Here is a 16,805-nt window from a genome sequence, read left to right on the forward strand (position 1 = left end):
ATCCTCCTCAACTTCCCAAGTAACTGAGACTGTAAGCACAGCTACAGCGCCTCACTCCTTCTAATACTTATTTATGTATGTATTTCAGTGCCAAAGATCAAACCTGGGGCCTCACACACAACAGGCAAGGGCTCTACCACTGAGCTACATCCCCAGCCCCCTAATATCCTAATAGCACATGTACTTTTGACATGTGTCTAGGTGACCTTAAGAGCTCATTAGCAGAACCATAAGACTGCCTCACTTTCTAGTTGGTTCTTTAGGCTTATTTCACCAGTTTCTGGGGGTAGAACCTCCTTTCCTACCATTATATCCTATTGCCAGAAAGAACAGCCCCCACCGAAGAGCTCAAAGGCCCTCAACAGGCGGGCCATGAGGCTTCTACTCCAGTGCAGAACCTTGCAGGGAGTGTCACTCGGCACTGTCACTCTCCCTTGTTCTTCACAGACCGTAGTCCCTTGGGGACCAGAAGCTGTCCTCCAGCAAGGGTGCCAACCTGTAATTGAGAGTAGGCTTTAGGGTTAAGATGAGCCACGCTGCCAGGCACAGTGGCACACGCCTGTAATCCCAGTGGCTCAGGAGGCTGAGGCAAGAGGATCTTGAGTTCAAAGCCAGCCTCTGCAAAAGTAAAATGCTAAGCAACTCAGTGAGACTTTGTCTTTAAATAAAATACAAAATAGGGCTGGAGATGGGGCTCAGAGATTGAGTGCCCCTGAGTTCAAGCCCTGGTACCATCCACCACCACCACCACCAAAAAAAAAAAAAAGATGAGTCATGAATGAGACCTATTTCATTACATACAATTTTACATTTGCCTGACTGTCAGTTGTTGACCTGTTTCTGAAGCTATTGACTGCATTGTCCCCATAGCAGGATCTCTCTCTCTTTCTTTCTCCGTATATATATATATTCCACTTTCAAATTCCCTAGTGTCCTCTCTTCCCCAAATCCATTTGCTTCTTTTCCTAATCTAGTCAGATCATAAATGTGACACAAAACATATAAAAATTTATTAAAATGTGGAAACTCTTTGACTCTTAAGCCACCTCAAATATAATTTGCCTGAATGGTGTCAAAACTTAATATCCTTAAAATTTTTTTTTTTTATAAAACTCGTTGCTGACTTTTGATATGGAAAGCAAATTCTATCTGCACATATAAGTATTCCACTGGGAGATTTATGTCACTGACTTCAATCACAAAGCACACAGCCTTTTTAGAATCTCCCATATTTATATGACCCATCACGGGGGCATACACTGCAGAAAACTCAATTTCTCTGTAAAATTCCTTCTAAACAAATCTAGCATCCTTGTAACTCCAAAATGGCTATTGCTCTGGATATCTTTTCTCCCCGATCAAATAGCAGAGAACGGTCTGGATTGTTCTGTTGTACTGTCATGAAATTAGACTGAAGTGAATATAGCTTAAAATATGCATTCCCGGCCATGTGGAACTGTTATTCATATTGTTGGCACAGTGGGAGTGAAGTGAAATGTGATAATGTACGGGGGATGCTCTGAAATTGTAAAGAGCAACACAAATGTGAGGTAGGTATTTTTTCCCCAAATTACCAAGAAGTGTTTCCTTGGGGGAAGCCAGGCTTTGGTGAATACCAAGCACTGGCCATGATAGTGATTCCTTGTTTTCTTCCCTCTCTACTCTTCCACAAGGCCAGAACAGTTTGAGAATCCAGGCCACCTCTTCTGGAATCAAGCTGAAGACCTTGCTTGTAAAGATGACATTGTGTGGGGCTGGGGATGTGGCTCAAGCGGTAGTGCACTCGCCTGGCATGCCTGCGACCAGGGTTCGATCCTCAGCACCACATACCAACAAAGATGTTGTGTCCGCCGAGAACTAAAAAATAAATATTAAAAATTCTCTCTCTCTCTCTCTCTCTCTCTCTCTCTCTCTCTCCTCTCTAAAACAAACAAACAAAAAAAGATGACATTGTGTGTGTATGTGTGTGTGTGTGTGTCTGTCTGTCTTTCCTTCTATTTCTGCCCCTCCTCACCACTTACTGGGAATTGAATCCAGGGGTACTCTACCACTGAACTACATCCCTAGTCACTTCCCTCTCCTTCTATTTATTTATTTATTTATTTAATTTTTCTTTCTTTCAAGACAGGGCCTTGCTAAGTTGCCCAGGCTAGCCTTGAATTTATGATCCTCGTGCCTCAGCCTCCCAAGAGGCTGGGATTATAGGCATGTACCCACTGCACCTGACTGACATCAACTCTCTTAGCCTCAGTGTCCTCCTTGGGACAATGACATTTCACAGAATTGTGACAAATGCTAAAGGAGACAATGTAGGCAAAGTGCACAAACGCTGAAGACATAGTAACTACTCCACAAATAGGAATTGGTTTTATTACCTTCTTCATCTTCCATCCATCACTATTGACAGACTGTGAAGGGTTCCCTTAGCTTCAGCCACCTCCTTCAATCTTGGCTCAGACCAAGGGCTTCCAAAAGCTCTTACAAGGGCAGGGAAAAAATATTTCCAGTTGCTGAGAGTAGGCTGGACCTCAATCCTGCTGTAATAATTGAAAGGGCAACACTATGGGTTTGGTCCTAACATCAGTTCAGGACAAAACTACTGTTCTGTTGCCCTTTTAAGGGGCACAGCTTCTGGGAAGGGCGGGAAGAAACTCCAAGCCCACAGATCCCAAGGCTGCTGGATTCCAAAGCTCCAAAGGTGGTGGACTTGCACATGAAGATGCTAGAGATCTCTTGGTTTCACTGATAATGGCTGGGCCCACCTGCCACTGCAGAGAATGAGACTAGGAAATGCAAGAGGATGGCTAAAGTACAAAAAGGCTGCTGGATGAAACCGACCCCAGACAGATCACGTTCTGGGAGAAGGTGTTCCTCTCCTAGAACTGGGATCTCAGAACTCTGAGCTCCACTGGTGCCAACCGTGGGTCCCTCTAGCTCTTACCCAGGCGATGAAGGGATGGGGTAATCAATGGCGATGAAGGGATGGGGTAATCGATGGCGATGAAGGAGATTCTATTGGCTGCAGTAAGGAGCTCTGAACTTAGGAGGCAAAGGTTCTTGGCAGCAATACCACCTTGTTTTCCACAGAGAGGTTTAGCCCAAGGTTTCAGTGCTAGTGACAGAAGCCCTCAGTTGAACAGGTTTTGTATTTTTACTTTGTTTTCACTACTGCATGTGAACCCCATGTGAGACATGCAAAAGCAGCCGTCCCAAACCTAGTAGCATTTGGTACACTCCAAGCATGTCCCCAACTGCCCATCTGCCTGGAAGTGTCAGGAAAGAACATGTCCTAGGGGAAGATAAAAGGAGTTGGGTTGGCCACCAGTTGTAGGCAAGAACACATTATCCTAGAGTGGTCTGGAATGTGTTGCTGTGATGAACTGCTCCATCTTCCCTGAGAACCAGCTTAGAGGAAATGAAAGGGGAACAGAAAGGATTAACATTAGATTTAAGGCAGCAGTTTCTCCCAGGGACGATAATGGGACCCCTTATTCAGTGACCAAGGAAGGCTGTGGACTCATCCCCCTCCCTTCCACTTTTGAGGCCTTTGGGAATCCATCTTCTAGTCCCCAGAGCCTGCTTTTAGAGCAGGAATGAATGAAATGACTTTAAAAAGTCTCCACCTTTCAGGTGGGAGATCTCTCCTCCGGACAGGTCTCCTGGGCTCTTTACTGAGGGTGCGGACAGCAGTCATTCTGGCTCCAGAGCCCTGGGGGAGAAACAGCAGTCATGGCATCTCTTGCAACACGCTCCCTGCCAAATTGATTCAAATTGGCTTGGATATGAACATATGATTAAAGGAGCGGCGCGATTCATTTATCAGGAGAGATTAAAGAGCGGCATCTGCGCAGCCTAGCTGGGGGACAATTAAGGAGCAAATCGCTAAGTGTCTGTGCCACCAGGCACAGGGGAGGGGGATGGGGGAAGGACAACTGGGATAATCTGCCAAGGGGATGCAAGGACAAAAGGAGGCAATTTTGGGGTCACTGCCTGCTCCTGTATTCTCTAGACACTATGGGGAGTCCTACAGGGCTTTGGTTCCCATCCTTGCCTCCTATTTAGGAGTGAGAGTAATCCTGAGGGTCTGCAATTAGAAAGAAGGATCTAGTAGGGCGGCTTTGAGCCTGGAGCAGGGAAAGATTTGCTTTGTTTCACAGGGATCACACACATCTTAGGGACCACAGCTACCGTGACTGTACAGGTGAGGGCAGGAATTTAATAGAGCTCTCAAGTTGCACCCCAAATGAAGATGGGCTTCAGTAGCCCTGTAGGTCCCAGGACTCCTCTGGGGAGTTGCTGATGCCAAGGGAATTGTTTTCTTCCCAGCCTAAAGGCTAGCACCCTGGCCAAGGAGCTTTACTGCAGCTTTGAGAAGGGTTGGTCATATGAGGTGATAGCCTGCAGCATGCTCTACCACCGCCTATATTTCTCAAACTCAAGACCTTTGCAATAGAATCCTCTTTCTTCCAGGGCTGGGGCTATAGCTCAGCAGCAGAGTGCTTGCCTAGCATGTGTGAGGCATTGGGTTCAATTCTCAGGACCACATAAAAATAAAATAAAATAAAGGCATTCTGTCCATCTACAACCAAACAAAAATTTTTGTCTTAAATCCCCTTTCATCCCAAGATGGCCTGTCCCAGCATTATCCACATGTGGAAGTATTATCCTGTCTTCAAGTCCCAGACCAAAATAACAGCTCCTTTTAGAATCCTTTCCCGTCCCCCTTTCCCAAAGAGAATATCTCTGTCCATAACATGCCCAAAGCAATCTATTTGAACTTATATTATAGTCTATTCCACATTGGTCTTCCTTGTGCAAGCCTTTGCCCACCCAAGACTTGCACATACTAGCAAGTGTAGTGTATATTTTGTGTTTCTGTCTCCTCCACTAAAAGGGAGGGACTTGATCCATTCTGAGCATCTAGGGCTATGCCTAGAGCACAGTAGGAAGTTATGAAATATTTCTCAACTTGTGAGCAAATAAATAAATGAGTAATTCAAGTTTTCTAACTTTAGCAAAGTCCTTTACTCCAAACCAGGCAATGGAGGTGGATGTTGGACTTTCCAGTGAACCAAAAACTGGAGTTGGTGTTGGAGAATTTTTGGGCAGGTGGTAGGGAGTTGCTCATATTATCTCCTGGGAGAAACATAAAATGCACCTATTTTACAGAAGGAGTAGAAGATGTGAATGACAGAACTGAACATGAACCAGCAGTAAAAGGGAAAAAAAACACAACTTTGTTTTTACTATTTTCTCCTCTCTATTGTGGGGCAGCAGAGGGGAAAGTCTCCATTGTTCAAAATGGATCCATTTCATACTCCTCTCCTGCTCATTTTCTGAATTTTCTTCCTCTTTCCCTTTTTTGACTTTCTGGGTGATTGACATCATTGGAGCCTCAGCATGAGGGCCGATACCCTCCCCGTCTCCCTGACAAAGTACTTGATTTCCTGCAGTGATTATAACTGGCCACATTACAGAAGTTAGAAGAGGAACAAGTGGGTATTGTTTCTTCCCTATGTGCATGAGGGGTCTCTTAGCTGTCAGTCTGAGGACAAGGCATGAACTAGGGCATGTGGGCAGGGAAGAAACAGCACTTGCAGCCTATTCCAGTCGCCTTTGTGGCCAAGGGAGGTTGAAGGCCAGAGTTCTGATCAAAAAGTCACCTTTGGAATGGCTTAACTTAAGCTTTAAGAAGGGCTTCATTTCCCTGATAAGTGGATACTGATCCATAATGGGGGAGGGGCAAGGGAAGAATGGAGGCACTTTGGATTGGGCAGAGAGGAGTAAGGGGAGGGGAGGAGGTACGGGGGTGGGAAAGATGGTGGAATGAGATGGACATTATTACCCTATGTACATGTATGATTGCACGAATGGTGTGACTGTGTCCTGTACAACCAGAGAAATGAAAAGTTGTGCTCCATTTGCAAACAGTGTGTTGAAATGCTTTCTGTTGTCACGTGTAACTAATTAGAACAAACTTTTAAAAAGGGCTTGAATTAAAAAAAAAAAGAAAAAAGGTAAGAGAAGATAAAACCCCTGCAGCTGGTGAGATTTAACAATCAAATGGACGATAATATTTCCTCATGGAGGCCAGGGGAGAGGAGGCTTGGACAACTCTGCCAACCTGAATTACAATCCACAGGCCCTCGGTGCAAAAGTTGGAGTTGTGTCATCCTCGACTAATCTCCTAATTTCCTCATCCTGCCTGCCCCAGATGACCTGCCAGGGTTCTTTGGGTGGCACAGTTTGACATGGGAGAAGGCGAGAACAAGGTGACTCTCTGGTGTCCCCAATAGTCCTGCTTCTGCCTTCAACCCTGTGATCACAAGGGACTTTCCCTGGGCCTGAAGGAAGAGGCAGGAAAACTGGCATAGCCAGGAGGAAAAGGGCTTTATTTCCATACATCAGGTAAACGGGGAGAGCACAGCCCAGTGAGTACAAACCAATTGCAGGAAAGAAGGGGGACAGCAGATGGGAGCGGCTCCAGGCACTGCCCTTGGCCCCCAAGTCTGGTGGAGTTGAGGGGATAACTTTTGGAGGGGGCTGGGACCGCTTGTTTCCAGGTCTGGGATAAGTGTGTGGGGGCAGGGAGATGATACCAGCTCAGGACACTGGGTGAGGACTTGTGTCTGACACACACTAGTATCAACGGACACTCCCATCTTCAGTGGTTCTGACCACAAGCCCTCAACCCCAGGCCTTTCTTCTCAAGTTGAGCTTATGACCCAGGGAACTGGTATAAAGTAGAGGGAGGCAGTGCTTGGACAAGTCCCCAAGCTGGTGCAGGTGGAATGGGTTTACTATTAAATAGGTCATTGCACTTAACGCACTGATGAGACGGAGAGGGTGGGTGAGGGCTGGAAATTCGATGGCATTTATGTACCCGTCTGTGGAGGCTTGCTCAGCCCAACCAGAAGCACCTGGCAGCCCCTCCCCACACTGACTCTTAAGAACCTGGCCCCAGCTCTGCTCACCAGTCTCCCTGGCTGCACAGAGAAAGGACTGCACCCAGAAAAGTGGAGATGAAGATATTTCCAAGTTGTTCCTGGGGGCCCCAGCTGCCACTGCAGCCAGCTCCCACTCTCAGGGATGTGGCTGTGATGGAGAAGTTGGATATTTAAATTAAGAAGTAAAAAGACAGCAGGCACTGAGAAGAGAAAGCCCTCGTCCCAAACCAGCGGGAAGGAATTGCTGTTCCCTCCCCGACTCCTCCCCATGGACCCAGCAACCTTGGGTGGCCCAGTAGGCAATCTGTCCATCATCCCTGAGCAGGGGGCTGAGATGGAGGTCAATTTGCTGGCTCCATGCAGTGCCAGGCCACCTGCCACTGACCATGGTGGCCCTGGTAGAAGCCAAGAGTGTGGCATCTTTGAGGCAGGGAGGAGCAAAAAGTTCTCTTTTCAGAAACTCCTCTTTCTCCCACCTCTTCCACGTGGGGATGTCAGACACCCACAGCCTGGAAAGTCCCCCTGATAGCGGAAGGTCAGGGTGTTTCCCATGCAGATCAGCAGTCAGCGGGGGGGGACCAGTGCCCCACTGGTTCCTGGGAGAGATGCCCAGGCAGGCAGAGGCTGTGGGGTGTGAGGGCTGAGAGCCACTCCCCTGGGCTAAGCATTGGTCTCCGTCAGCTTTGCCTCTGTATCGCTGTCACTCAGATAGTTGTGGGAGTATCGGGGTCTGGAGGTGCCGTCCACAGGGTCGTGCTCATCATCGGATCGGTCAGGGGGAAGGGGCTTCCAGTGGCTGGTGGGGCTGCAGGGAGAGAGGAGTAAGGACAAGGTCAAGGACAAAGGACACTTCTACCCAGGAGTACCAAATCCCTGTTAGAGCACTCCAAACACCAGACGTTGCTAGGTAAAGACTTCTTGGCTCACCTAGAAGACATTCAATATAGTTAGAGAAAGGAGCACACCAGTTCGACTCTGAGAGCTTTAAAAACCCATAGGACACAGGTACTGGAGAGCAGAGGTCTAGGACGTGAGTGGGTGTAAGAATCGCCTACAGAGTCCCGGGTCCTTCCTCTTAAAATTTTTGACTTGATAGCTCTTCGGTGGAACCGAGGGGTTCCCATCTTCAGCTTATTCCCCAGAAGATTCTGATGCAGGCCATCCATGAGCCACAGTGATGGAGACTGGATACTTACAGCCTGGCTAAGATAGGGGCTCTCTTAAGCAAGTTATTCTAAAAAAGATGGCTTCTAAGAAAGAGGAGCATTCCCCACCGAATATTCCCAGATCTGAATTTCTTCTCCTAATCAGGGTTTCCTAAGGCCTGTGGGAACTTCTACTGTTGATCATGGCATCCTCTGTTAACAATAAGGAATGAAGTCTCAGGAATCGGGCTGCCAAGACCTTTGTTTCAGGGTGGCTCAATGGAAAAATCTCATAATCCCATTGAGTCTTCATCAGGTCCCTGGCTCTGGAAGCCTCCAGCTATCTCTCTGAAGATATGAAGAAGCATTATCCACTGGATGAAGCAGGATCATGACCTCTCACAAGGAAAGATGATATCATGTTCTACCCAGTTCCATTCACCTTCTTTTTTATTTCCCAAGGCCCAGGAGCTACCTTTCCCTCCTGACTATTAAAGTGCACTGTAATTTCAACACCATTTTAGAAAATATAGCCCAGTGTGACACCACTCCTACTGGGTCCCTGCTCTCGGCTGGGTCCTTAGAACCGCTGCCCTGCCCACTGCTCCAAGTGACAGAGGCCCACAGATCTGCCTACAGATCCTAGATGTAGTCTACTTGGGCAAACAGGAATTCCATGATCTCAATTGCCTGCAATTCTGATTTAAGAATCTGAGGAAGGCCCTTGATTTACTGGTCCTTTGAAAGTTCTATCGGAGGAAACAAGTTTCTGTGAGAAAAAGTCACTTGGTTAGCTTCCCCCAAGGTGTCAGTGAGAGATCCAGAAGAAAGAATTCCATCACTGGATCTTCTTCTGTATGAGACACAGGCCTAGGCCCCCTGGATATGCTGTCTTTTTCTGCACAGCAACTCTAGGTTGGTATGGAGAAGCTGGTTCAAAGAGATGAAGCATCCTGCCCAAGGTCACACAGTCAGGATGTAAACCTGAACCTGAACTTCAAAGCTTTGAAAAAACTCCACTCTGCCGCTAGATTAGATACCTGAGAAGAAAACAAGATCAAACCTGCATTCTCCTTCTGGCCTGGGTGAGTGTCCAAGGGGTGTAAAAGACATGTATCTCGCTCTCTTCCCCTCCCCGAAGAGCCTGAGAGAATATATGTTCAATTATGCAAAATGGCTCAGGAGTGGGGCAGTCTGGCTAATAGTTATTCTAGTTCTCATGAATGAATTAACATTCTTAAAGGAATCAGAATAGCACAAAACACACTTAGTACAAACTACATTGAACATAAATGAGTCTTATTTTGATGGAGCAGAGGTACTAAAGGACTCTGAGGTGACTCTAGGACAAAATTGTGCAACTCAATGATGGCTGTACAACACAGGAAAAAAAAAAACGGGGGTGGGGATTATTTTAGCTTTGGGGTTGTTTGAATTCTACATTATCAGGAGCCGGGTTTTGTTTTCATTTTTTATACAGAATTTCTGGGCACCCAGTGCTAAAGATCTGCTGTTAGGAAAAGGAAGGCCTGGCTTTGAGGAAAGACAGTGGAGTTATTCTGTGGGCAGAGGGGGTGAGGTAGATGCCAGGGCTGGGATCCAGATGCAAATGAGGCATTGCTGGAGAGCCCAGCCCTCTGAATCAATCGCAGCCCTGTGCTCCTCGTCATTCCCTCACCACTCCCACATTCAGACACCTGGGTAAATGACAGCCAGGTTTCTACGCTGTTCTGTAGAGGTGATAGGCAGAGGCGGTAGCAGCTGGAGAGGTGGTAAATCCCACGTCTCTCTCTTGCCTGGGCTGTGGATGATGCACTAGATCTCTGTTTGGTTCTTCCTTGGGTTCTCTTTAGCCAGTCTCCTTAGTAGCTTATACGGCCACAGCCATCAACGGGCCAACAGCAGGCAGCTCCCTTCCTCCCCAGGGCAAGAGTCACGGCTGGCAATTGGAACATTTTAACCAAATTGTTTAAAAAGCTTTCCTCTCCACAAGCCAGTGTCTCCTGCTCAGCAATGTCACAAACAATTTGGTACATAAGCTAATTCCCGCTGGGAGAGCCCAGGGTGGCAGCTCCCCTCCCCTTGACTTTGCTATGGATGCTGAATCCGTGTTCCGAATTCTCGTTCCTCATCACCAGATGGGAAGCTAAGCTTTGGCTTTGGCTCTGTCTCTGTCCTGTCCCACTCCCACCCTCACCCCTGGCAGAGTATTCACCCCAAAGCCACTTAATGCTGGGTGCCAGGGAGATCCTCCCTCTGCTGCTTTTTCTCTCCAGCTCTGTGCTGGTTGGCTAGGTTCTGGCTGGGGGCCACTCTACCAATAGTGAATGCAATCCTCCTCAGAGCCTGGGGAGAGAGTTTTAGGACTATTCCGGCTTCTAGCTGGACAAGAGGAACTGAGCTGATGGGTGGAGGAGGAAAGCAGCTTTCTGTGTCTTTGTTCTTAACGATTTTCAGGTCAAGGGTGACGGTGGGCTGAGGGCACTAGGGTCTGAAATATGCTAGTTGCCCACCAGTTGGTGAGATGGCCTGTGTCTCCCTCTGGGAACGGGTGCAATACACAGAAGGGCCTGGCCTTCTATGCTTTCTAGACTTCCTCCTCCATCTACCCACTGACTTCCTGTCATGGGGGTTTGGGGCACTTAGCAGGGCTGCTAAGGGGAAGGCTGAAATAGTAGGCCAAATATTTTGACTCCTGTTTTTTCCCACAATGGAGCTGACAAGGAGACCCTAATGCAATTGAGATGCTTTACAAAGCACCCTGCAACCATCTGCCACATGGGGAAAGTGACAGAGCAGAGCTGAGCCCAAGGGTTTCAGAGCAGCTCATGCCCAAGGAATGAATTGGCCATGAGCCTGATCTGGGTTCAAGTTCCATCACACCATCCACTCCCCCAATTCCATTCCATTGCCTAAGGTAACTTGCACTTCCATTTGTTCCATTCCTTAAAGGGACCTTCCATTGAACCCCTTTGGTATAACTAAGCTAAAGTCAGTATTTGCCCAGCTGCTTCACAGTACAAGCATGCAACAGGTGTGTGTTAGTTCATGCATCTGGGGAACAACTTCCTGAGCCTCAGGGGGGTACACTTTGGGGTTATACCTCCTGGGAAGCAGTAAGCTTACCCTGGGAGAGTTCCATGTCAAAAACAGCTTCATATAACCAGGATGATCTAAAATGTCACCGCCCACCAGGGTAACTGGCAACAATGGGATCCCAGTGAGTCAGGCTCTGCCTCTCTTCCATAGTGGGGGTGTGGGCATAATGGGCCTAACTGCTAGATCTCCCTCCCCACAGGGAGAAGAGCTGGGGGAGGTAGGGGAGGCAGGAGAACCAGGAGGGGGCTGTCACTCAACAGCTGCTAATTTCTATTCATTAGAACTTTACAAGATGAGCAGAACAGAGGTGACGCCCATGTGTGGGCTGCCTGCAGGTGGGAGGGTTGAGGAGGGCATCGGGCATCTCCTGGGTCTGCTGTAGGGTGTGGTGCAGTGTGGGCTGCAGCCCTCTGACCCTTGTCCTTTCAGACTTGAGATTCATGCCAGGGAGGAAGGTAGTTCTGGGAGTGGGGGGAGAGTAGACCAAAAGGCCACGCAAGAGTTAGTGGCCACTGATGCACCAACCCACAGCCAGGGTATCAGTTAGGGAGGGCCCTTTTCTGAGCCCAGCCTTATGGGGACATGAACAATAGCTCTCAAACAGGTGCTGTCTGGCATTCACATGTTGCCCACGTGCTCTGCACTGAACTGAATGGAGAAGTAGTTAAGGGCAAGAGTGTTGGAGTTAAACACATGCCATTCAGCTCCTGACAATATCAGTTTCCACCTGTGTGACCTTGGTAAGGGACTTAACTTCTCTGAGCCTCAGCTTTCTCTTCTCTGAAACAGGGCTTTTCACATCTTTGTCATGAGGTTATCATGAGGATCAAGAATAAAGCATGGGAGGCTGTGGTTGTAGCCCAGTAGTAGAGTGTTTGCCTAGCATGTTCAAGGCACTGGGTTTGACCCTTAGCACCACACAAAAATAAATAAATAAAATCCATCTACAACTAAAAAAAAAAAAAAAAAAAAGAATAAAGCATGGCGCAGTCCCTGGCCCAGGGTAAGGACTTGGTATGTAGGAGATATAATCCACATCACCAGTGAGTTGAGAGACTGGCTCAAGGTTTGGAGTGACTAACCGGTTTAGCTGGTCCCTGCTCTCTGAGGTAGCCACAGGGTTCTCCAAGGCCAGGCCAGCCCAAGAGGAATGCAGATAGGACCTGAGCTGGTGGCAGGTAGGGAAGGGAGCAAGTTAGTTTGTGCTGAGTAGGACACACCATGCTGCACTCCACACCAGATGCCACCTACTACACTAGTCGCTCTCAGGTCGGTACAGGTACCGCATCATCAGACTGTCCACCTCTTTCTTGCGCTTCTTCTCCTCCTTCCTCGACTGCCGGAGCGTCTGCCCAGCCTCCTCACTTTCTGTGGCAGGACCCTTCTTCACGCTTGACCCACTGTGACCTGAGACAGTTGAGCCACTGGATGAGGATGAGGAGGAATCAGACTCTGTCTCGGTTCTCTTTCTTCTCGATTTGGACTTCTTCTTGTTCTTCCGAGAGCGCCCCTTACTCCTCCGCTTGTGCTCTGAGGAGCCTTCGGAGCTGGAGCTGGAGCTGGAGCTGCTCCTTCTCCTCCTGTGCTTGCTCCGGCTCTTGTGTCCACTGCGTGTCCTAGAGACATCAGCAGCTGAGGCAGAGCGGCGGATGCTGGTGCCACGTTCTGGGGAACCCAGTCGGGCGCTTCGGGCACTTTGGATACTCTTGCGATCGTCCTCCTCAGAGTCAGGCTCTAGGCTGCTTCTCTGGAATGGGACAGGTTTGTAGCTCAAGACCTCATTGATGGCAGCCTCCAGGTCTGGGTCCAGGTAGGAGCGACGGCTGACAGGACGGACGCTAGAACTGAGCGGCTCATCAGTGGCTGAGGCCAAGCCCCGTGGCTGGGGTGGCACGGACAGACTTCGGGCCAGCGATGGATGGCTGAACTCTGAGTGTGCCTCGCTCAGGGCCACACTGGCTCCATCATCCCACTCATCCAGGCAGCTCCGGCCCAGGGACATTCGGGAGTCGGGGCTCTCCCGGCCCAGGCCTGAGGCTCGGCTCCAGGATGGGCTGAGAGTCCTGGCCAGGCCTTCAAGCCGGGAGGTGCTGCGACGGGAGCTGGGTGAGCCTGACAGCGAGAAGCTCAGGGCGGAACGGGCCCCATCCTCCCCAGAGCCACGCCGTGTGGCCGAGGAGGCCCGGCTGACGGGCGCAGAGACCGTGGAGGCCCGGTCAAAATCTGAACCCCACCGCTTTTCCAGCCCCCGGCCTGCACGGCTTCCAACCTCTGAAAAGATGGAGCCACATTCATCAGGCTCCTTGGACCTCCGGCCCTGGCCCGGCTCTTCCCTGGGACCCTGGCGGGCTTTGCGGGGGGGCCTCTCCGGAGAGGTGGCGCGCTCACTCAGGGTGGTGAAGAGTGAGTCCTCGTCCCCCGTACCCCCGATGGAGTCCTTCAGGGTCAGCCGTTTTCGATAGCTGAGTGAGCTCAGCACCGAGGCTGGCCTCTCCTCCACCCCCTTGGCATCCCTGGGGAGGCTGTTGAGGGCCGTTCTGAGTGGGGAGGGGAGGAGATAACCAGGAGTGGATGCAGAGAAGGAGGGGGGGGAGAGAGGGAGAGAGAGAGGGAGAGAGGGAGAGAGAGAGAGAGAGAGAGAGAGGGAGAGAGAGGGAGAGAGAGAGAGGAACAGGCATTAAACCTCAGAATAAAGACACAGGGGGAGGGAGGCAAAAGGAGGAGAAAACGCAGCAGCCCTGGCAAAGTGGTGGTGAGAGCGTTGGAGGAAATGAAGCAAAATAATTTGCGTCAGTGAAAATAGCTTCATGGAGAATGTCATGTAAATTAGACTATTGTTCTATTTCATCACTTTTCCCCCCTCTAAAACGTTTAGTTCAATTTATTTCATTGTCAACTACCTGGAGCCTCGTGCCACACTGTGGTGAACGGCAGTGGGGCGGGGGAAGGCGACATTATCTGCAATAACAAAATGCTGTTTGGCCGAATAAATTAAACCAATTAGAGGGGGCCACTGGGTACTGGTGGTGAGGGCCTGGACTTGGGGACGGGGCCTCAGGGAGTTGCAGAAGGGGGAGGAATACTACTTTTTCTACCCAGTTGGGGTTGGAGGCTAGGGAAGGATGTGCCCCGAAGGTTAAGGATAGGGAGGGGGAGGGGTGTGTGTGTGTGTGTGTGTGTGTGTGTGTGTGTGTGTGTGTGAGAAAGACAGAAAGCAAGCAGGGAAGTGGCTATGGGAGGGAAATAGGAGGGAGCAGAGGAGGACAGCTCTTCCTGCCTGCTGCTATGCTGGTGAGTAGGAAATGAGAAAGGTGAGACCTGGCTTCCTAGGGTAGCTGTCTATACCATCAGAAGACTATGACTGGCTAGAAAATAGGGTGCAAGTGTCCCTATGGATGGGTGTTAGTAGGAAGCCTGTGGGGGCCAGAGATTTTAGAGGAAGGAGAGAATGGGCAGAGGATAGAAGTGTACCCACGCAATGACAGGACTCAGGAACTGGTGCCTATTCATACCATTCCTATCAGAATAGCAGAGATCCAGAGTGCCCCTGTTCAGGTTGTGGGGTCCAGAGTCCCTTGTGTCACATCCCAGTCTTGATTCCAAGGGCTCAAACAATCATGTAGCCCTACCAAACTTGTTGAATGAATAAGAGGGGGTGAAGTTTATCGAGCCCTGAGTCTAGCAGGAAAACATTGCCTGGGAAAAATAAGGGAGACACGCCTGGCTAAAAAGCCAGCCTCCTCTTGTGCTTATTCTGTGGGCCAGCAGACACCAAGCCTCTCATGTGGACAGCAGGAGAGCCACACAGATAGTGTGAGGCCTGCCCTCTCCGCACCAACATACTGCTCAGTCACTCCTGGTGCCCCAGGATGGCTTTCCTCCCAACTCAAGGCCACGTGCTCACCTGGAACTCTTCAAGCTGCCATCATCAGAAGCTGCCTTGGAAGGTCCCTTGTTTTTTGACAACCAGGACTTGACCCCATCGACCCGGTCCTCCAGCTCTGAGTCCACATCCGAGTCCCCTTCACTGTAGGTGTGAGGAGCAGAAAGGCAGGCAAGGCTAGGCAGGTGGTGACCACCTGCTGCCCACAAGAGGGAGCCAAAGGGGGAGATGGTATGTCTTGGGCAGGGGTGGGAGAAGAGAAGCATGCATGTTGGTGAGTTAGGGAGGAGAACAGAAAGGTTAGACAGCACACCACTCCCAAGGAGCCTGTCCCCTCTTGGCAGGCCACACTGCATGAGAGACACCAAGAAGATCCTGAGAGCATGGAGACAACCCTATCCCTGGTATCAGTGACAGGTTATTTAGCTGATCAACCCAATGAAAATGACAAGGAGGTCATCCATCAGCAATTACAGCCAAATGGCTCTTTTGGTTAAAATCAAGGCCCTTCAGCTGTTTTTTGAGTCCTGTGCTGCTGCCATGCCCTAGATGGTGGTTACTGCTGCAGCCATTCTGTGTGCTTTTATTTATTTGTTTATTTTTGGAACTGGGGATTGAACCTGGGGTTGCTTTACCACTGAGCTACATTCCTAGCCCTTTTTTATTTTGAGACAGGGTCTTGCTAAGTTACGTAGGGCTGGAAAGTTGCTAAGGCTGACCTCAAACTTGTGATCTCACTGAAATTACAGACATGTGGCACCACACCTGGCTCTGCATGCATACCAGAGAGGAACTGCAGGCCCCAGAGTAGGAAAAAAGGGTTTCACATGACTTCAAGTTAGCTTGAACCTGGAGGTCTCCTTAGCTGTTGGCAACACCAACCTGGGCACTAGGGTAAGGAGGTATTGGCCATATCCCAGACCCACCTTGTGGCTTTCCTGGCCCTTATAAATAGAGAAAGAAAAAGGAGAACAGGGAGGCATTTGCATCTTCCAGGTTAGGGAAGGCAAAGGCTTCAGGATCCAGATTGCCCCAAGAAGCCCAACTGGGCTCAGGAAGTCCCAGAAAAAGGCTCTGATTCTCCAAGCCTCTCCTCCCTTCCTCAGGTGGCCTCTGGCCCTTGCTCCTCACTACTGCTTCTAGCCAGGCTGACCTCAGGACTTACAGGAAAGCCCCAACAAGGCAGATTCTGAAGCTGGAGTCACAGGTAACCCCCTCATGAAGCTGTTGGGTCTTAGAGACAGCTTCTAAGTGAGAATGCTTTTCAAATTCTGCAAAATGTCTGCTCACCAAGTTCCCCTGTTACAGATAGGCTGGGATTTCTCCTTGATAAAAATTTCCTTTCATCTGTGTCAACGGGAGAAGCCCTGTTCCTGAATTATGTTCTTGAATAAATAGCCACATAGCCCATGCGCGCACACACACACATACACACACACACACACACACACACACACACACACACACACGCCACTACCACTGCCACCAGAGGAAACCACCAGACTCCGTTCTGGGGACCGTGAGAGAGCCTGACTCATGGGGAGGGGAATAAAGAGGCATATTTTATGGGCTTCCGTCAAATACAGAATTATAACAAAGATGAGGCTGGCTGATGCCCCGGGTAAACAGGAGTTTAGCAGACAGCCCCAAAACCGCTAATGCAAGCCCTGTGCCCATCCGAGCCTGGCAGATTTACTGTGGTGCATGGGCCCCATGGAACGCCAATACCAC

General features: G+C 49.6%; 1 protein-coding gene across 14 annotated transcripts in view; it reads right to left on the bottom strand.

Annotated features, from left to right (window-relative positions):
* Positions 1–6,371: 6,371 nt before the first annotated feature.
* Positions 6,372–16,805, bottom strand: part of Myo18a (myosin XVIIIA) — a 98,002-nt gene continuing 87,568 nt past the window's right edge. For 7 of the 14 annotated variants that reach the window (XM_078042576.1, XM_078042575.1, XM_078042569.1 and 4 more), the window contains 3 exons: positions 15,096–15,311; positions 13,580–13,728; positions 6,372–7,752 (listed from right to left, as the gene is read on the bottom strand). In XM_078042576.1, the coding sequence (XP_077898702.1) occupies positions 7,652–7,752; positions 13,580–13,728; positions 15,096–15,311 (466 nt within the window). In that variant the 3' untranslated portion in view covers positions 6,372–7,651. The remainder of the gene's footprint in view (positions 7,753–13,579; positions 13,729–15,095; positions 15,312–16,805) is intronic. The other 7 variants (XM_078042583.1, XM_078042578.1, XM_078042577.1 and 4 more) reach the window with 4 other exon arrangements.

Source organism: Ictidomys tridecemlineatus, chromosome 3 (assembly GCF_052094955.1).
Source record: "Ictidomys tridecemlineatus isolate mIctTri1 chromosome 3, mIctTri1.hap1, whole genome shotgun sequence".
Lineage (NCBI taxonomy): Eukaryota > Metazoa > Chordata > Mammalia > Rodentia > Sciuridae > Ictidomys > Ictidomys tridecemlineatus.